General features: G+C 38.6%; 2 protein-coding genes across 4 annotated transcripts in view; one reads left to right on the top strand and one right to left on the bottom strand.

Annotated features, from left to right (window-relative positions):
* URB2 (URB2 ribosome biogenesis homolog) overlaps positions 1-6,962 on the bottom strand; it is a 55,179-nt gene extending 48,217 nt beyond the window's left edge. The window contains exons 1-4 of the mRNA XM_056816136.1: positions 6,780-6,962; positions 5,747-5,887; positions 5,303-5,479; positions 59-3,389 (exon numbers count right to left, since the gene is read on the bottom strand). Of these exons, the coding sequence (XP_056672114.1) occupies positions 59-3,389; positions 5,303-5,479; positions 5,747-5,872 (3,634 nt within the window). The 5' untranslated portion in view covers positions 5,873-5,887; positions 6,780-6,962. The remainder of the gene's footprint in view (positions 1-58; positions 3,390-5,302; positions 5,480-5,746; positions 5,888-6,779) is intronic.
* Positions 6,963-7,126: 164 nt separating this feature from the next.
* TAF5L (TATA-box binding protein associated factor 5 like) overlaps positions 7,127-21,390 on the top strand; it is a 33,597-nt gene continuing 19,333 nt past the window's right edge. For 2 of the 3 annotated variants that reach the window (XM_001379092.4, XM_007481621.3), the window contains exon 1: positions 7,127-7,264. The gene's annotated coding sequence lies outside the window, so the exon portion shown is untranslated. Of the gene's footprint in view, positions 7,265-8,655; positions 8,718-21,390 lie in introns of all 3 variants that reach the window. The other variant, XM_056816137.1, reaches the window with a different exon arrangement.

Here is a 21,390-nt window from a genome sequence, read left to right as displayed (position 1 = left end):
TTTTTTTCAATAATCATAGTATGTAATACAAAATTAGCTGAAGAAAAAAACAACATACCAGCAAGTACTCTTTTTATGGAATGAAATATGGAAATGAAAACTGTATCCTCACTAGGATGCAACTCTGCAGTCAAGGAGAACAATGTTAAAAACTGCAAGGCTAACTTGAATGATTGGACATTTGCTGCCAGACTAGGCAATTCTGTCAATATCTGAGAATAAACTTTCCTATACAAAACAGTATGGGAAAGCAGTATGCTATCATTGGTTTCTGAACATGTTGCATCTCTGACTCTTGACTGATGGCTCAGTTCAACTTCAAGGAGAGTAGTGACAGATGAAATCAAGACTGAAGGAAGGAGCCAATTTTTGGCACTGTCCTCAGAGCAATGCTGGATAAATACTCCAGTATAGAGAATGGCTTCCTGCAACAAATCAGGTAGCCTACTTGAGAACTTCTTCTGCTCAACATAATGACTCAAAATCTGGCACAATTTAGTTAAAGACACCAAAAGAAGTTGCCTGCTTGGGAAGTCTAGGTTTTCTAACCACTTTTCTGAAGTTTTTTCTGTGTGTGTTGTGCTGCTTGAGAGAAATGATAAGATTTTCTCAAAATTGAGGACCAGGCTCAGCTTTAACTGAATTGTCACCTCAAAAAAATGTTCTAAGAAAGTCCCTACTACCTGGAGAAATTCCAACCAGGAAGGTGTGTCCACATCAATAACAAATCTCTTGCCCACATTAAACAGTGAAGTTAATATGACCTCAAATATATCACTAGCATACATTATTTTAAACATTAAACGGGCATTTTTGCCTCTTTGCAAATAATCAAGAAGTTGGTAACAAGTCATTAGAAATTTGAGACTCTGTGTTACAGAGCGAGAGCTATCAGCTTTGGTGTTTGTTGCCATAGAGAGTAACAGAAGAAAACAATGTACGTGGTATGATGGCAAGAGAGAGTCCAGTTTTAAAACAGAAAAAAATTCCAGTATATCCATGATTCTTTCCAGTTGGTCTCCATTCAAAATAATAGGGATATCTGCCTTTGCTAATGTTAGTAAGTTCTGAGCAACTTCTTCCTTTGATTCCAAAGGTTCAGTTCCATCTTTTTCAGATTTGATTTGCCACTGAGTTATGATTATGTGATCCTTTTCAAAAAGCCATGGTAGCTGTTGACTTAGGGATTTCTTGTCATTATGGTTGCCAGAAAATAGAATTTTAGTGCACCTTTCAATTACACAGCTCAAGAAAGCAGAGTGGAGGGACTGCATTTCTGGGAAAAGAGGACTGTGAAACAAAGCTTGGGACACTTGTCCAATTGTGAGAGATGATTCTTCATCTGCTGAATTAGCATGGGCTTTAGTGGTGGGCAAAGTCCTAAGCAGTATGTTGGCTATATATGTCACATCATCTAAAGAGAGATAGGAAATAAGAATTGTAAGATTTGACACAATCAAGTGCCAGTGAGCGACTGGGTAAGAGGAAGCATTCAATGTCCCTATTTGGTGATTCCACATAGATATCTCCCCTCGTCTCATGCTTTTTTTGCCAGAACAGAGGATAAAAGCAGCATCGTCCCTTAGAGTTTGGAGATCCATTTCAGATTGAAAAGTCATTTGCATTAATGTTCTTTTCATTTTCTGCATATATAGCAGCTCTAAGCAATATCTGCTAGTGAAATCAAAATGATCTGTAAGTTCTTGTAGTTTTTCCCACTGTTCCATATTGAGACCTGCAAGGAATGAAGAGAGGCTCAGTCTCTCGGTGGAGGTGCCTGTAGGAGCCCCCACTACAGGGACATATTGCCTGCAGTTCAAACTAAGCATAGTGTCAATTTCTGCCCATGTATAGGATAGCAGGAGTGCAGAATCCCTGACCTTCTCTAGCCACAAATCAAGCTTTGAAGTCTGGACCTGGTAATTGTTTAGAAGGTCAAGCATTGGTTGAATGATCTCTTGAAGCATTTTCTCCATCACTCGCTGAGTGCACTTGACAACAGGTAATGGAGTGCCACTATCCAAACATTTCATGCTAAATAAGATACCATGCAGCAATAAACTCAGAGATAGCAACTTGAGGGCCATGTCAGAATCATCCTTCACATAAGGTAGCACTAATGCCTGGCATTTTTCTAACAGAAGGGACCAAGTATCCAGGATCTGATTTGGAGGCAACTCCATGAGACAATCCCGAAGCACTATTGTCAGGTTCAAAGTCAAAACAGGTTGCCTCAGATGCTCAGCAGCTGGCCGACAGATCACAGCCAAAACTTCTTCAAACAACCGAGGCACCTGTCTGAGTTTAGCATAAGTCTGGAACAGTGCATTGATGAGAGCTTCCTGAGATTTCCTGGTTCGAGGCTCAGTTACTTCTGCATCGATCCAAGCTGAGGCAACTAAGTCATCCAGATCTGGCTCCACAATCAGATGGTTCAAGGAAATCAAGGTCTTGAGACATCGGAACCAAGCTGGTACAGAGGCCTGTGAATGTTTTATCAAGAGTTCAGCAAGTTGGCGGTAAAACTGGAACTGGATCTCTTTGTGCCGGATCCTGTCAGCAGCCACATTGTAGATATTGTTGTTAGCCACCAAATTCAGGAGTTGTTCAATGACCAAAAGTTCATTGGTCCAGTCTGGGAGAGAAAGAGCCTCTACCTGCTCTTCTGGCAGGCATGAAATCCTCAGGCAGCCAAAAAGCTTAGGGAGTAAATGGAAGCAGATGAGTTGATTTTCTTCCTTAGAATAAGACTCCAGAAAGAGTTTATATAGCAAGGACACTGAGTTAGCCACAACAGCTATATGGAGAGATGGCTCACAGGAGCCAACATCAACTAGTCTGTTGATCATGGTGTTGGTGGGTGTCAGGATAGTTTTAATAGTCTCTTTCTTCTTGTCCCTGCACTGCTCTTGCAATAGAAGTTCCTCTTTGTAAGAGGACAGCAACTCAGGCTGAAAGATCCCACCTTGAATAACCAACTCAATCTGATTCCGAACTTCCCTGCTCAGGTACTGCCGCACACGACCTTGGTCACATTGTGACCATGTACCAACAGAAATCAAGTGCCTTAAGATAAGGCATGGCTGGAATAAGTGTCCAATCACTTCCCCAAACACGCGGTTTGGATTGACCTGCTGACGCTGGATAAGGAGATAATGACTAAAAGCCAGGTGGAGGACTTCAAACAACTGGGATATAAAAGTTCCTTCTGGATGTCTACATGCCAGCCAGCACAGCTCGTTCAGTAATTCCAGCATCAGCTCATGCTTGGCTGTGTAAATGATGGCAAGAGCAGGTATGGAGAGAATGCCCTGGCAGCAGCTCAGCACAGCACACACATTTCTTTGAGCACCTGAAGCAGAAAACTCGGCTATTCTTTCATTTAGGATCTGAAGATGAGAGAAAAAGTAAAAATTAAAAAAAAAAACATTGGCACTGCCCCCAGTAGCATGGCATGGAAATACAACATGAAGATAATGTGAAGCCATTCTGGTGGCCACCTAAATCATTTTATACAGAGTAGACCTTTTCTTCAAAGCATTTTTAAGATCACATCTAAACTAAGCATAGCACTGTTGCTAAACCAAAGTCTAAAGCATAGGTAAAGAACTTTTTCTTATCACAATGCCCCAAAGTCACTCCAAGGAATTTCCACAAGCTAATTTATGTTTTTGATGTTAGCAAAACTACATCCAGTTTGGCCTTTGCCAACTTCTCTTTTCTTCAAGTGTCAGGATTTGATCCACTTCCCTTCTATCTTGAGCCTATGCGAGTGATGGTGAACCTTTTAGAGACTGCATGCCTTACCCCCTCCAAGACACTGAGTGCCATACCTACCCTCTTTTCCCCAGCCACCTTATCCCAGACAGAGGGGAGAGAAAGGGAGGAGAGTGTTCCAAGCACTCCACTCAGTAGAGAATAAGAGCTTCCTTTGCACTGCTGGGCAGAGGCAAGGAGGCACATTAGAAAGGGGGAAGGGTACAACTCCACCCAAGTCCCTCTGCCTTTCTAGTAACTAACTCGGTGGAGAAGGTACACATGCCCATGGAGAGGTCTCCGTATGCCATCTTTGGCACCCATGCCATAGGTTTGCTTTTACAGGCCTATGCTGTCCCATGCCTATCCACCAGAGATTTCTGCAATTATTGGTCCTGCCCTTGGCAGAGCATAATAAACAAAAGGCTCTTTATAAAACAAACCAGTGGAAGGCAGGTAGATGGCCCAATAGAGAGTCAGGCCTGGAGACAAGAGGTCTGGGTTCAAATCTGGCCTCGGATACTTCCGAACTGTGTGACCCTGGGAAAGTCACTTAATCCCAATTGCCTAGTTTTTATTGCTCTTCTGCCTTAAAACCAAGAAATTCTAAGACAGAAGGATTTAAAAAAAAAATTGGTGGCATTGCCCAGGGCGGGGTGACCTGAAAAGGTCTCAAAGTATCTGGGAGTAGCGTATAGAAATATCAGGTTCGTTATTCAAGTAGAAAAAAATGAAATATTCAACCTTGAAGTTAAATAATGAGTCAAAAGGAAGACAGTAGGGTGGCATGGACAAAGTACTAGAGATACAATCAGGAGAGCTGGGTTATAGTCCCAGTTTTGCTATTAAATATTTGAGTTTCTTAACAACAACTAGTATTTCCAAATAGCATGTTACGGTTTGCAAAGTGCTTTACAATTATCTCAGTTCACCCTCATAACAATCCTGGGAAGGAAATGCTATTATTATTCTCATTTTACAGATGAGAAAACTGAAGCAAGCAGCAGTTATATGACTTGCCCTGGATTACATAGCTGGTGTTTTGAGGCTGGATATGTACTCAAATCATCCCCTACTCCAGGCACGATGTTGTGTGCACTAACGAGACCACCTCATGCAAGTCATTACATCTCTATGGACTTCATTTTCCTTCTCTGTAAAATGAAGTGTTTAGATGATGTGAGGGCTGTATTTCCTTAAACTTTAACCATTTATGAGGATCATAACCCAGAGGGTTTAGCTCTTAAACTTAATCTTTTATCTTCTATCTACTCTGTATCTTGTATATAGGTATTTATTTTTCACAAATTGTTTCCCACTTTACAATGTAAACTCCTTGTAAGAAAGGGCTGTTTTTCCATGTCTGTTTCCCCAAAGCTTGGCTTAGCAGTGTCTGACATTTTAAATACTTAAAATACTTAATCAATGCTTATTGTTTAACTTTCAAACAGAAAATCATTTCACACTATGAGAAATGAGATATTAGCAGCTGAGTGCTGGGGGAAATGAAAATCATTTCTGGGATAACATGAATAAGTGAAATTACCTTGGCTAGAGAAAAATGAAGGTTGATTGTCTTCCCATTCTTGATGAGATTCTGTAATTTTCTGCTGTGCAGGATGTTATCTAGGTAGATCCAAAGTCTTTCAACAATGTCTTCCTTTAGTTCAATTTTTTTCTTGTAATATGTAACTAGACTGTGTCTTGCCCAGTCAAGTAACACCTAAATTTGAAGGGAGTTAGTTTTGTGAAAAGAGCTCTATTTCACCAGAGAAAAAAGTGATAATAATATGGAATAAAATTTAAGAAATTTAAAACTTTTTTAAGTCAATGTTTAGTTAAGCTCAAATTTATCTGTTAGAGAAAAATCTGCCTTTCATAACTCAGCTTTGAAAATATGAAGAAAAAATTCCTTGGAGCTTTTTTCTCCATCATTGAAAGCTGAATGAAAGGGTTTAAAAATAAAGTATAGCTCTCAGTTTAGACTTACTTGTTCTTTATTTGGAAGAAAGCACTGATGAGAAATCCATGCAAAGTGAGCCAATTTCAGTTTGTCTTCCCAAGCAGTTTTGCTACTTTTTAGTTTAAGGGATATACCAGAATAAATGGCAGCCATTATAACAAGTAGTCTCTGCAATAAGAAATGGTAGGGGAAGAAAATTTTAGGATCAAACCAAACAAGTCTAAAAAGGCAAAAAAGACCATGTTATTAATTATCTCTACATGAAATAGCTTATCTAGGTTAATGTCTTTAGGGAAAAAAAGGTTAAAATCATCGAGGCATTAACAAAGATAAACATAAAACGGATTGTGTTTCTTTTAACAAAGCACTTAAATTTGTCAACTACAGCAAATCCTGACAAAAATTTACTACACTAAACAATGTGGACACACATAATCATTCTATTTTGGTGAGCCTCAAGATTCAATCTCCTTTACCAATTTCTCTAATCTCAGGGTTTAATTTATGTTCCTTCTTCTTTGGGATAAACGCTGAATGAATTTACAGAAAATTTTTCATAAATCAAACATTAAGTTTTGTTTTAAAAATAAATTCATTCATATTTCCTTTTTAGTTTAAAAGAGGCAATTCTCCATGAAAACGGGTGTCTATTCCTTACATTCCAAAAAGGAAAGATCAAATTGGGAAAGCAAGTTGTTTACAGCTATCACTCAAAGGAACCTAACCGACTTTCTGTAAATTTACAAAAACATTTCCAGTATTATTCAATTAGATTGCCTGGTTGCTTAAGTTTTTGGCCCCAGTGGGCCTCTAACAGCTATTACAGCTGGGAGGAAGGGAAAGGAGGAGAGGCAGAAAATAAGACAGATCCGCGTATCGAAAAGCACTGAAAATCTGGGATACCAAGAGCATAGTTGTCACTCAATTAATACTTTTTTTTGATGTAACTAATTTGAGTACTGCAAAGAGAGGCAGGGAGAGGGGTCAGAAAGGCTAGCTCGTAGGAGGACGACGGCCTTTTCCAGACTCCTCACTAACTAACTAACGAGTCTATACTTACCCAGTCGGTGTGTCCCGGGGAAGGGGAACGAAGAAGAAGGGCAGGCTAAATGACTGACCGAGCAAGAAGTCAGCTCCAGCAGCCTCCCAAAGATAGAAGTTCAGATTCCCACTTTGCTAACCACGTGGGTAGATTCCCAGGGCCTCCGCCTACGTTCCTTCCGCCTAGACGCCGCCGGCCGGCTGTGGGGTGGGGGAGTCACGCACGCCAGACATTCCCAGCCAATCGCCGAGCCCGCTCGCCTATTGGTGGAGTGGGTTGCGCGTTACAGGGTCTGAGCGGCCCAGCCCCGCCGGCCCGCTCCGTGTCAGTCAGTCATGGAGCGGTCGCCTCGAGCCGCAGTGGCGGCGGCGGGGACCGGGAGCTGGGGTCCGGGCTGAGTCGGCAGTCCGAGCGGGAGTGTGTCGCAGAGGCGAAGGAGGCAGAAGCGGCGGGTTCCAGGTGGCTGCGGCGGCAGGAGGAGCCGGAGCTACCTGGGATGTTCAGTGAGTATAGGGCTGGCGAGCAGGCAGGCGGGCGGGAAGGAGGGGGGGTCGCGAGCCTGAGCGCGCGCAGGCCGAGAGCGGGGCAGCACTGCCGCCTCCGTCGCCCGCCCGCCTCTCTCTGGAGCCGGCGCGCGGGGGTGAGGCCTAGCGCGGGGCACGCGCTGCGGCTACTGCTCCCGGCCGCGTGGGGGGTGGGGGAGGCAGCTGTGGCGGCCCCCGGAGCTCGGCCAGCTTCAGGCAGCTGCTGGGACATCGCACGCCGCCTACGCCCGGCCTGGTTCGGAAGGAAAGGAGGGAGAGGGTACTCTGGCTACCCACTCCTTCTCTCATCTGCCTGCCGCTGCTGTCTCCATCTCCTTTCCCGGTGGACACCAACATATCTTCCACGCCGGAGGAGCGAGAGGGATCACTGAGGGGGAATCCGGAGCCTGTCGGGAAGGAGTAGTGATGAGGAAGAGGTTGATTAAAGGACAGCTCCCAAGAGGCGAACCTGGTGGAGCCTGTAATAAACTTTTAAGAATATTTTCCCCCAGTTACATTTAACAAATTCAAGGTCAAACTGAATAGTCTTCAGTGTGAGTGCAGGAGCAAACCTCTCACAAATGACACAAAGTAGAGCAATTATATTCCTAGACATTTTGCTGCTTCTTGCAAAATGAAGTTCTATGTTATTGAGCAGATGCCGCTGCTCAAAAGTTGTAGGTTCTAGGGGGATGTGCCTTCGCATCAAGACTGTTTAAAAAAAAAGGATTTTTTTTTTTAGATAAAACAACCGTTAAAAGAGCAGATTGTGAGAATTGCTATCATTCTTAAAGTTAGCGGAAGTCAGTGCAGTAATGCTTTTTGCAGTTTGCTTCCTTTAACCAGTTGTAATGTTGGTGTTATAAAGTTGATCTCATTTGTATCCTGTGCCTATGACCTGAAGGGAACTCTCCTCCCCTCAGCATCCACATTAAGTTACTTAGACTTGTAAATTATAGAGTCTGATCTTAGCATGATAACCCTGGTTGGGAATTTTAGTTGAGATACAATGTTATTAGTATAATTTCCCCTAAGCTAGTTACCTTGCAGAGCTAGAAGATACCAGTGTAAGTGGTGACTGGGTGGGGTCAGGGAGCTAATTAACGTAGAGAATGGGGTTAACCCAACTTCTTAGGAAAATGAAACTGAGGAGCCAACTTGATTGAAATTCATCAGATCAGATGGAACTTAAATCCAATTCTATATTTAATTGTCTTTCTTCCTAGGTTGAATCTGATAGCTAGTTGAATGTAACTTCCCCAGGATAGATTGCCTGCCTTTTCTATTTGTAATTTCAGTGGTTTACACATAGTATGCACATCATCAATGATTTTTCATTCATTCCTTCTATTTTGTATTTGTATCCCCAGCATTTAGCTCAATACCTGGCACATAATAGAAGTATGATAAAAGTTGGTTGACTAATAATCCAGTGAGTATAATAACATTTGGTTTTCAATTTGCCTCCCTCTACTAACCATTCATACTTTTTAAAATCTTTTTTTAGAATGTGGATAAGAATGTAAACTTATTTTTCCCAAATTGCAGAATCTATCCACAATTAAATGTGTAGTTTGGGATCATTATGTTGCTTCTTTTTTCATAGTCATATTTTTCTCTTTGTTTCTCTGGGTTTTCCTGATATTACTTGCTTTTGATTCTCCTACTTTCTTGAATGTTCCTCAGATTTTGCTGGTTCTTCATTCAGGCTACACTTAACCTTGAGTGTGCTTCTAGGTTCTGTCGTGGGCCCTAGTCTTCCTCTGTACTGTTTCAAGTTATCTCCTCAACTCCCATGGGTTCAGTTATCATCTCTATGCACATGATTTCAGATCTATATTTCCTGCTATAGTTTTTTATCTGAGTTCTGAGTATCTACCTAGATATTTCCTGGCATCTCTAATTCAACAAGACCCAAACAGAACTTAGTATTTTTTCCCTAAAACTCTCCTCTCTTCATACTTATTACTTTTGAAGATACCATCATTCCCTCAACATCAGGATTTACCTCTACATGTACAATCAGTTGCTAAATCTTGTCATTTCTAACTTTGTGATATCATTCCTTGGTGTTCCCTACTCTACTTTCTCATTTCAAACCCTTATAACCTCTTGCCTAGACAATATTAAAAAACTTCTTATTGCTCTGTCTCATACCTCTTCCCACTCAGGTTCATTCACCATATATTTACCAAAAGGATTTTCCTAAGACATAGGTCGGGCCTCATCACTCCATCACTAAGCATTGATAGTTCCTTTCAACCACCAGGATAAAATATTAAATCTTAGGTTTGACATTTAAGGATATTTATAATTGACCCCTTCCTACTATTTATTTCAGTCCTACTCCTTAACTTCCTTCTGTTCACTCTATGGGTCAGTGATATCACCTACTTGCTATTTCTTGCCCATGATGATTTTTCCCTGACTCCCCATTCCTGGAAAAGGTTCCAGGTTCTCCCTCATCACCTCCACCTTTTAACATCTTTGACTTTCAAAATTCAATTCAGATGCTACTTTCTGCAGGAGGACTTCCCAGGTCCCCATCTCCAAGCCACTTCAGCCTTTTCCTTTAAAGTTACTCCCCTTCTGTTCTATATGTATTGTATGGGTATGTAATAATTTGCTTATTGTCTCCCCTCATTAATGTGTATTTTTCTTAAGGGTAGGGTCTATGCTTTTACTTTTGCCTTGATTTATATCCCAAAGCTTAATCCAATATCTGGTATATAAGTCCTCACATATAGAGATGCAAAAGTTTGTTTTAGTGATTTTTTTTCTTCCTCCATTTATTTTTATAGATAACACCACCACCATCTTGATCCTCCACAACTTGATACCTTACAGTCACCTTTGATTATTTCCCTTTTCTCAGACTACCCATCTAACCATTTGGCAAATCCTTTCCACTTAGCATACTGTCTGCCTAATATGTCCCCTACTTTCCACTCTCACTCCTACAACTCTAGTTCTCACCTAAATTATTGGCTCCTAATCAATCTCTTTGCTCCCACTCAATCTGCCTTTCATTCCACTAACTCCCTGAGATTGTGGAATATCAAAACTAAAAAGAACCCTAGAGATCATGTAGTCCAACAGATGAGGAAAGCTTAATCCTAATTACATCACTGCTTTGCACACAACTCCATTGCCTTCCAACAGTAAAATCTAAACTTCTTGTCTTGTCTTTCAGCATCCTCCACATTCTTCCCTGTATAGCTTTAGCTGTCTCCTTTCACATCAGGTCATCTCCTGACCAAATTAAAATTACTCTTCCCTTTTTTTTTTTGCCATTTTATTCCAACAAGCAGTTATTAAGCTATTGCTCGGAGGCAGAAACTGCAAGACACTTTAGACAAAGACAAAAGAAACCCTCCCTACCTCAAGGAACTAGCATTCTATCAATCAGTCAGAAGATAGTGCCAACCCTCAAGAAGCATCATCTAAATGGGGGTGACAGCCTGCAAACAAACAGATACACAAGCTATATGTCCCATAAATAGGAAGTAATAACAGAGGGAAGGCAGTAGAATTAAGAAGAGTTAGGGAAGATTTCCTATAGAAGGCAAAATTGCAGTTGAGTCTTAAAGGAAGCCAAGGGAAGTCAGAAGTTAGAGAAACTGCATTCCAGTTATGAGGGACAGCTAAAGAGACTGGCCAGAGCTAAAAAACAGATTGATTAGTTCATGGAACAATCAGGAGACTAATGTCATTGGATCAAAGGATCAAAGATTATGGTGGGGGAGGGAGATATAGAATAAAGTAGAAGATTGAAAAGGTAGCTAGGTTTTAAAGTCTTCAAATGCCAAACAAATCATTTTTTTTTATTTGATCTTGATCCTGGAGGAAATAGGAAGCCACTAGAGCTTTTTGAGTCTGAGTATGATAAGGTTGGACCCACATTTTAGGAAAATCACTTTAGTGAGAGAATGAAAGATGGATTGGAGTAGGGAAAAACTTGAGGCAGGCAAACCTACTGGCAGGAGGCTATTGCAATAATTCAGGAGTCAGGTGATGAGGGTCTACACTAGAGTGATGACATATCAGAAGAGAGAAGGAAGCATATTCAAGAGGTGTTGCAAAGAGAAAAACAGGTATGCAGATAAGTAAATACAAAATATATACAAAGTAATTTTTTGTGAGGGGATTCCCCTTGATAATTTGGTATTAAAATCAAGAGGCATTTGAGGTGAAACCCAAGAAAACCTAGTGTTTGAAAAGATATGTTCCAGACTTAGGGAGAAAACTGCAAATCTTTTCCCAGCTCCATTGCCTTTGCTTATATTACCTATAATACTTGGAAACTTATTTAGTCAAGCGTTTCTCATTTTTTCTAAAGACCTAAATCAGGTGCTGCTTCTTGATAAGCCTTCTATAATCCACCTCACTCACCCCAAGTAAAAATCATTCTTCTTCTCAAATGTCTTTATCATATATATTCCTATGACTTGTATTTATAGGTTGATACATTGTTATAACAATAGATACCTCTCAATAAACCCTACAAAGTACTTTGTCCAAAAATATTTACATAAAACCACTAATAATTGGTCACTTGTAACTAATAGCACATGTCACTTTCTACTTTTGTATTGTTAAAATAATAGGAAAATGTGTCTCTTGAGCCTCTTTAAATTTCTTGTGTCATTTTGTCTCCATTTTCCCCTCACTTGGGTAAATTCTCATTATCTGGCATAGGGATTGCCCAGGCTCCTGCTCCAGCAGGCAAGAGCTCTTCAGAAAAGTTCACTTGTTTAATCAAGAACTGGCTATAATTCTCTTTTCTCCTTCTCCCTCCTCATTAAAAGTTCCTTGGGAGTAAGACTATCATCTCTATCTGTATGCCCCCTATGTCTGGCACAATGCCTTTCACACATTAGACTATAAATGGATTTCTGAATTCTTATAGAGGTTTTTAAAAAACTGGATAATGTGTCAGAGCTCTTAACGTTACCTGTGTGCAAAGCCCTTTAGCCTTTGTTTTGACTTTTAATGATAAGATTAGTAGGTAAAATAGGGAACCCAAATTATGTTGAATTTTAACTTAACTATTTGAATTAAGTTGCGACCCCTCTCCTTCAGCCCCAACAATTGATTAGAAAACAAATCTATATAAAATTCTCCAATCCTTGATCCCATAATAAAACTCAATTTTTAAAAATCACTTATTTTCTGATAGTAATGGATTTGTCCTGAGCCATAAACACTTTTATCCTGTGACCTTTCTAATCAATCACTGCATTTGTAAGGTTAAGGATATGGTCTAATGACTATAGAAGAAAATAAAGATAATGTGGCACATACAAGAATCACACATAGGGTCTCAGGCTGAGCACCATACTCAAAATGAGCTTACTGACTATAATTTGATTTGATTCTAACTTAGATGAATTAAAGTTATTGCTACCATATTTCACTTATATGAAATTGTAACTCATCCATGGGGGAGCATTGGGTTAGTCTACAGTTTGATTTAGCAATTCTCTTTGGAATAGCTTCCACTGAGGTCATGCTTCAGTGCCTCATTGTGGTATAGAAGTGGTTCTTCTGGGTTCCTGAAGACCATGCCAGAAGAGTTCAGTCTCAGAATCAAAAGGGACAAGGGCCTTAGAAACCATGTTATTACCTATATACAAACAAGCATCCCTTTTATATAGCATACCTACCAAGTGGTCTTACTGATCCTGTTAGAAACTCTGGTTATGGTTTGTTTGTTTTTTAATTTTAATTATTTATAAATATTTATAAAATATATTTTTTAATTAAGGAGAAAATTAAATTTAGAAAGGATCATGATCATAATGGTAGTAAGTTAATGAAATTTTTAGCCAGAGAAACTCAAAAGAGGTAAGACTAAATTGTAGAGTCATTGTGATCTGTATTAATGGGAATATCACATAGACAGAATTCATAGATCTGAGGTAATTATCTAGACCAGAGGTATGTATTTTTTGTTCATTTTTACTTTGGCAGTTCATTTCCATCTATGTCTATCACGTTTTCTGAAGCCAGATTGTTTAAAGATTTCCATTTTTTCTTTCAATTTGGATATTTTTATTTTGTGTAGATAATCTTCCATTTTTTGATAAATTCTGTTTTGATGACATAATTGTATATAGTAGGTTCTGATAATTCTTATACTCATTGTGATTTTACCATGTTTGAACTACATTCTGAAATGCTCAAAAGAATATATAATTTGTAGATCTTAAGAGATAATCATTTCAAAGATGCAAAGAGAGCAGGAATGGCTGGATTGTATTCTTTGTAACTCATGTCTATGTCCTCTCATAAGTTCACCACAGGAGGTTCACCCAGAAAGAGAACCTTTCTTATTTTTCAACATCATGTGAATACCCCTGGAAGTGTCTCCAACAATTATCGCTTCCTCTCACCACATAATAAGCCCATTTCTTTAAAATATTTCTTTGATCATATTCTTTACTCCAGTTTTTCACAGTTCCTTATTTGTTGTGTTACCACTTGCTTATACTCACCCTGAACCCATCCTTTCTGTATGATACCCAATGTGAATTTTTCAGGGACTAAAATGTTATATGACTTGCAGCCATGTATTAGCAATAGAATATTTGGTTTTTTGTTGTTTTTTTTTAAGAGGCCTTCATTTAAGGGAAAGGTTGGAGGTTATTAACAGAATTCTGCAATTTTCTCTAGGCAATCTGGCCTGTATTCTTAGTTCTGGACACAACACAATTTACATTTTCAGTGTTTGCCCAAGATAAAAAGGTAAACTCTATAGATTATTCATCTAATCATAGCATAGTCTATGGAATAGGCATTTTTTACCCTCTTGGTTTTTCCTATGTGGCTTGTTAGGACAAACTCTGAATGATGGATCTTGTCCAGGAGGCTCAGCAGAGTTTTAGGGCTTGCTCTAACTAGCACAATGTCATCTGAAGGACTTCATCTATAGAAATCCCTTTTCAACTTTGACTCTTCACTGAAGCTCCCACATGACACTTGCAAACACCATTGGCAAGCATGCTTCCTTTTTTTTTTTGCCTTACTTGATGATAATCAGAATGGCATTAAACAAGGTTATATTTTCCATTGAATCTTAAAATTTTGACTTGCCTAATAGCCACCTTTTAGAATAAAACCTTTAAGGCTTCCTCTTTACTGAAGCAAAAGATTTTTAGTCAACAGAGATGGGATCTTGTATTCTCTATAGCCTTTGGTCAGTTGTATAATGGTAAAGATGTGGTTTACTGTGGAATATCACTTGCAAAAGCCTTCTTGTTTCTTATTAATACCCTAATCAAGGATGTGTTTGCTTCAGAATCTGCCTGTAGGTACCTTTTTTGTCTCTCTATATCAGTGATTCAGTTTGAGCTCCTTTAATCCACATCTAAGGATATAGGTTTTCTAAAAGGACATAACCCATACACTCCAGAAAATAATACAAGGACATTTTTCAGAACTTTTAAGTAGAGGCTGCAAAATAATAATATAGACAACTTAGTATTTTGGCAGAAAGAACTAGAAGAAGAAAAACTGAGAAAAAGAGAACTGGGAAAGCAGATGACATTATTCTAGTCAGGGATCCAAACCCCTTCTCTTCTTCCTACAACCCCATTCCCCCCATAAAAAGAGAGTGGGTGTCTATACAAGAATGAAGGAATGAGGAAGAAAATTAAAGAGACAGGTTTCTAGAAACTAAAAAAACAAAAGTTTAAGCTAGAAAAAGTAGAAATAAATAGATCCCAGGTTAATAAACCAATGAAAAGACCCAGAAGGGCAGAATGAAAATGTAGAAAGAATCAAAACAAGAGAAAGAAGACTTATTTATTTTTTAAGCCCTTACCTTCTGCCTTAGAATCACTACTGTGTATTGATTCTAAGGCAGAAGAATGGTAAGGTCTAGGCAAATGGGGGTAAAGCAACATGCCCAGGGTCACACAGCTAGGAAGTCGCTGAGGCCAGATTTGAACCAAGATCTCCCATCTCTGGACCTGGTTCTCAATCCACTGAGCCACCTAACTTCCTCCAGGAAGACTTCTTTTAAAAGAAGGCATTAGCAAGAAAATTTCATTGAAAATCATAGCTCTGAAAGCAGAATTTTAAAATGAAAAGCAGGAAAGAAAAATGGAAAACATGATGAGTTGAAACTCAAGGAGAGAATATAAAATTTGGGGACAAAAATGCTAAAGCAGAAGGAAATTTGCCAGGGAAAAAAAGGTAAAGGGCAACATTTTGAAAAGAAAACATGAGTTCTATGTAAGCAAAGCAGTTCGACTGTAAAGATTATTTTAGGGTTGTGACTTAAAGATCTAGAGTTAATTGGTCACTGGGGAAAATCCCAAATAAAATACCCAAGTCAGTCTGGAAATGTATGGTAATTTAATTAATATAGAGGAAGGGAATTTGAGAAGAAGGGAAGAGGATATAGGATTCTCCTGCCTGGCCTGTGCCAGGGGGAGTTTTAAAATCCCCTCCTCTATGTCTCTGAAGAAGATTAGAGGCTTCTAAGGGGATAAAGTTGGAAAAGTAAAGGAGGGACATTCAGCCAGAAACTCACCACAGAACTGGGCAATAGCTTGTAGCCACACTAAGATGCCAAAAGACCAGCACACTGCTCTCAGCTAACTCTCCACTGCCAATCAGGGAAAGAGAGTGATCTGAGAGATGAAAACTCCCTTGTGTAAATCTTCACATCTACCAATCACATCAAAGGCTTTCTCCAGGACTGCCCATACTTTTAGTTCTCATCTTTGATTATATCTTTTGAGTTACTTAACAGGTCTTTGTTAAGTTCACCTTTTGTTAGTTACTTGACCTTTTTGTGATTTATTTAACCTCTATAGTTACGTAACATCTTTTTATATTAAGACCTAAAAATAGACTTAGCTTAAAGTTCTAGCTTCACTATAAGGTGAGAACTAAGTACCTTAATTGTTCAACCAGGAGATTACAACTTTATCTTCCCCTAAAGTAGGGTGGAGTAATTTTAAAGTTCACACACCTTAAAGACTTGATATGCAGAATTAACCTAAGGATCATAGGACTTCTAGAAGAACATTAAAAGAACTTGTACACTGCAGAAAATAATACAAATAAAATTTTCAGAACTTTTAAATAGCAGCAGCAAAATGATGACTTTTGGATCCATCGATCCAACAGAAGAAAAACTAAATGCTTGGAACTCTAAAGAATGTAGTGGTTAGGTTTGAAAATCCCAATAATATAAGAGGATTTATAAGGAGGAAGACTTTTCAATGTGAAAGAGCCCTAATTTGGTTAACTCAGTATTGCTCCATAATTATGAGAAATCAAAGAAATGGAATAAGATAGCCTAGAAAGTGGCTCATACTGTAATCCATAATAATATATCCTTTAAAAGTAAGCCTAAACATCTATGTAAAATAATGATCCTTTAACTTAAAAAAAAAAAAAGCTTTGGAGTTATTCTGTGAAAATAAACCCAGAGGTAAGCAGAATATTCAGATTACACACATCCTCCAAACAGAAATAAGAAAAAGGCAAGTTACTGGTCAAGTAATTCAGTTAATTTTATCATATTTAGAGATTATTTTTTAAGAGACCAGAATGAGGAGTAAAAGAACAAAGAATGTTCAATTAACAAAAAGTATCCAAATTAACAAAAAGAGACTAAAGAATCAGGAGTAGGGAAGGGGGGAAAATGGAACTATATGGACTAAATTCTCTGCCTTTTGCAAAAGGAATAATTCAGGAGGAAATTGCATATTTGAGGAAGGGGAAACTGGAGTTGCACGCACATAGGTGCACACCAAATTCACAGGTAAACAGTGAAGAAACAAATCATTTCTTTAATCTTTCAACTAGTGTAGGACAATTGGATTAAAACAGTAAAAGGAATGAGTTGGAATGGTGGAAGGGAAGAGAGTGCCCCCAAACCTGTATCCTTTTAGAAGAGAACAAAATCTTATGAGTTTCATCTGGGGAAAAAATAGGCATGCTAAGAGATTTTGTCCCACCAGTCAACGGAGATTGAGTTTTCATGAGCAACTAGTAGGGAGAATATAACCAGAGAGAGGATAATCTGATCCTAATAGTGAAGTGACCATTTTAAGGGTAAGAGTCACTGCTATAACTTATGAGTCAAAATTATTATTATCACATAACAGGGTTTCCTTCGTGAAGTAATATTTCTAAGAGTAGAATGTAGTTGAGAGAGAGAGAATGAATATGGGGTTAGCTCAACAAATAGAATAGAGAGAGTTCAAACTTGATACTTCAGAAGCTGTTACCTACTGGAGGGACACAATAGAAAAAGGAACAAATACATGAATAGTTTAGCCAAAGCAAGAGATTGGGATTCAGGATAGAGTAAAATGAAAAAAAAGTAAGGAAAATAAAGCAAAAAAGTTCTTAGAAAAGGATATGGCAAGAGAATAGTATTTAAAATGATAGGAGAGAGGGTAGGCTTTAAACCTCAAACTTAAATGAGTCAAAGAGAAGATTAAAGGCAAGGGCAATAGATAACAGGAAAAATAACAATTAAAACAAATTCAAGTAACTTGGGATGAGACAGAACATTAGGAAAACTCTTGGAAATAGAATAGCATCTAAAGATTGTGCGTAAAATTAGTCCCAGGGAAACAATACTAACTTAAAAGAAAAGCACAATATTTTTTTAAAGCAAAGGAAAATAAATGAAATAAAACATGAATTTAACAATCTTGGTCTTAAATATTTTATTGGATTAAACAAGTCAACAAAATAAGCATTATAGAATTAAAGAGGGGGGGAAAAACAAGCAAGCTGCTATATTAAAAAATACAAAAAGAAATGAAAATTACCTTATTAGCTGAATATTATGCATCAAGTCAATAAAAAAGCAGGAGTTGACTTAAGTTAACAGTGATGTAAGGAGAATTGGAGGGAACAACTGACACAGTGACTTTAGCAATATAAATGGAAAGGAAAAGAAAAGAAACAATGTAATAAAATATGCCAAACTTGGCCTAGGACAAAAAAAAAAGTACTGTCACCACTATTCTACCTTCATTACAACAGGTAATAAGGAATTTAGGAAGAGGGAAGGGTTTAGGTGGGAAAAACTAATGAGTTGAATTAAAATTTCTTTGAGGCATAGAGTTCCAGAAATTTGATAGGCAGTTGGAAATGCAAGAATGGAGGTCCAGGAGAGAGTTTAGGAAAGTATAAGAAGATTATGAAAGTCATCTGCATAAAGATGATAATTGAAAGCATGAAAGCTGATGATATCACCAAGTAAAACACCATATAGATGGAGAAGAGGGCCCCGAACAGAGTGTTAAGGGATACTCTCAACTCTTGGACATGATCTAGATGAAGGCTCAACAAAAGATTCAGAAAAGGAACAGTCAAAGCAGAGTAGGAAGGGGTAGCTAGGTAGCACATTGGATATAAAGACAGGCCTGGAGATGGAAGGTCTTAGGTTCAAATGTGGCATCAGACATTTCCTAACTGTATCTCAGGTCAAGTCACTTAACGTCAGTTGCCTGTCTCTTACCACTTCTATCTTGAGAGAGAGAGGAAGAGAAGAGAATCTGAAGAGAACAATGTTATAAAAAAGTTAGTACAAAGGGAATATTAAGAAAATGAGGGTGAGTGAAAGGATGAAGATTGAGGAAAGGCCATTAGATGAGATCATTATTACCTTTGGAGAGAAGAATTTTAGTTGAATACTGTAGATGGAAGTCAGAGTAAGAGCAAAGATAAATGGAAACATCAATTGAAAATGTTGTCAAAGAGTTAAGTCACAAAGAGAGGAAAGATATGAGATGATAATTATTAAGGATAGGTAGATCAGGTGAGGGATTTCTGAGGAGAGAGGAAGATAATTGGGTATGTTAGTAGGCAGGCAGTGGGGAAGCAGCCAGTAGAGAGGAAATGATTAATTGGGGGGGGGGGGGGATTATAGGACAATCTGCTGAAGAAGATTGTAGGCATACACAATATTTGCATATCCTCAGTCATGGCAAGACAAGATGACAACAGTTCATGTGAAAAAAATCTAGGGGTTTTTTTGGATTCCAAACACTATTAAGAATCAAGAAGATAGCATTGAGCTACAAAAACTAAGGTGATTATTTTACTTTTATTAATAGAAACATAGTATGGTTATGGTCCCAGTGGTATTTTTGGCATGGTCAGTTTGCATTTGGAATATTGTGTTCAGTTCTCATTTTTGAACATGTTTAACTGGGCTATTTTGAGAAGAAAATGAAGAAAGGATCAAGCATTTATTAAGTATCTTCTATGTCAGGAACTGTGATAAGCACTTTACAGATTTTATCTCATTTAATTCTCTCATCAACCCTGAGAGATAGGTCTTCTTGTATATGCTGTTCAGTCATTTCAGTCATATCCAACTCTTTATGACCCTGTTTGGGATTTTCTTGGCAAAGATACTGTAGGTAGTTTACCATTTCCTTTCCTAGCTCATTTTACAGATGAGGAAACTGAGGCAAACAGGATTAAGTGACTTGCCCAGGGTCACACAGCTAAAAAGTGTCTAAAGCTGGATTTTAACTCAGAAAGATGGGTCTTCCTGACTCCAGATCTGGCATTCTGTCCACTGCACCACCCAGCTGTTCTTATGATATCTCCATTTTACAGTTGTACAGTGTTCTTACATAAGGTGTTCTTATGATACACATTTTACAGTTGAAGAAATTTAGAAGTCAAAGGTTAAGCATCCTGTCTGGTTTCAGAGAGCTATTAAGAGTCTTGAGGCTAGATTTGTACTCAGGTCTTCCAGATTCCAGGCCTAGTGCTCTATCAACTGTGCCACCAACTGCCTCTAAGATGACCAGAAGGGTGAGGGAACTTGAAGCCATGGAATAATTCATTAAAGAAACAATGGTTAGTCTGGAGAAAGGAAGATTTAGTGTATTATGATAGTTATCTTCACATATCTGTAGATTTGTTAAGTAGGAGAGGGATTAGATTTGTTTGCTTGCCTCCAAAGGGCAGAATTGGGAACAATGGGTAGAAGTTGTAGAGGACTAGATTTTAACTCCAAATAAGGAGCCTAGTATGCTTTTTTTAACTACCAAGTTTAAAGCTATGTAAAAAAGAAAAAACTTCATTGGAGGTTTTCAAGTAGATACTAACTAGTGAGAATAGGGGTGATAAAGAGTACTATGGATGAAAATCCTATTCCATATTGGGATGGACAAGATGACTTCTGAGGTTCCTCCCTATTCATATTCTGATACCTTTATCCCACCCGTATCTAGCACCATACTCCATTGAGTGAATTTATACATCTTCCATCCCACTGCCTCTTTTGCTGGGTTACACTAACATTTATTATTCTAAATCAAGTTTGAGATTAGACCTGAATTAGAAACAGACACCTGTAAAAGTTTGTAAGCAAAACTGAGGTGGTGGATGAAAGAGGTATAGGCTTGAAAGTAAGAGGCAGCTATGTAGCACAATGGATAGAGAGTCAGGCCCAGCGATAGTAGATCCTTGGGTTCAAAACTGATCTCAGACAGTTTCTAACTGTGTGACCCTAGGCAAGTCACTTAGCTCCAGTTGTCTAGCACTTATCACTTTTGGGTCTTAGAATTCATACAAAGTATCAATTCTAATACAGAAGGTAAGGGAGAAAGAAAGGAAGGAAAAGAAAGTACTTGGTACCAGAACATTTTAAGGTTAGTCTAGATGTATACCTTTCAGAAAAAAGCCCAAGAGGTCTTGGTGGCAGACTAGGAGATTTGGAATTATGCCTAACTAGGAATCTGCAGGGCTCTTTTCATCTGAGTAGTTTTGCAATGGAGGAAAAAACCATCCCTGGAGTCTAAGGGACCTTGGTTCAAATCCTAGCTCCAGTGCTCACTATACCTATCTGGTATAGTACTACTTGGGTTGGACTGAGATATCTTCTACCTCTACATTTGTGATTTCATGAACCAGTCATCATAATTCTCCATAATTCTGAGAGCCAGGATTTTTCCAGCAATAGCACAAAGATCTGGTTCATCTGGAAGAGGTCCAATGTTATTTATCACTGCTACTGAATGACTACTTCCCTTTCTTCTACCCCTCACTTGCCAGGATTCCCAGAAAGAGAGGGAAGGAGGGAGTACAGCATCTCCTTCATTTTCTAT

This window comes from Monodelphis domestica, chromosome 2, assembly GCF_027887165.1.
Source record: "Monodelphis domestica isolate mMonDom1 chromosome 2, mMonDom1.pri, whole genome shotgun sequence".
In the NCBI taxonomy this organism is placed as follows: domain Eukaryota; kingdom Metazoa; phylum Chordata; class Mammalia; order Didelphimorphia; family Didelphidae; genus Monodelphis; species Monodelphis domestica.
This window is presented reverse-complemented; position numbering and strand designations above follow the sequence as displayed.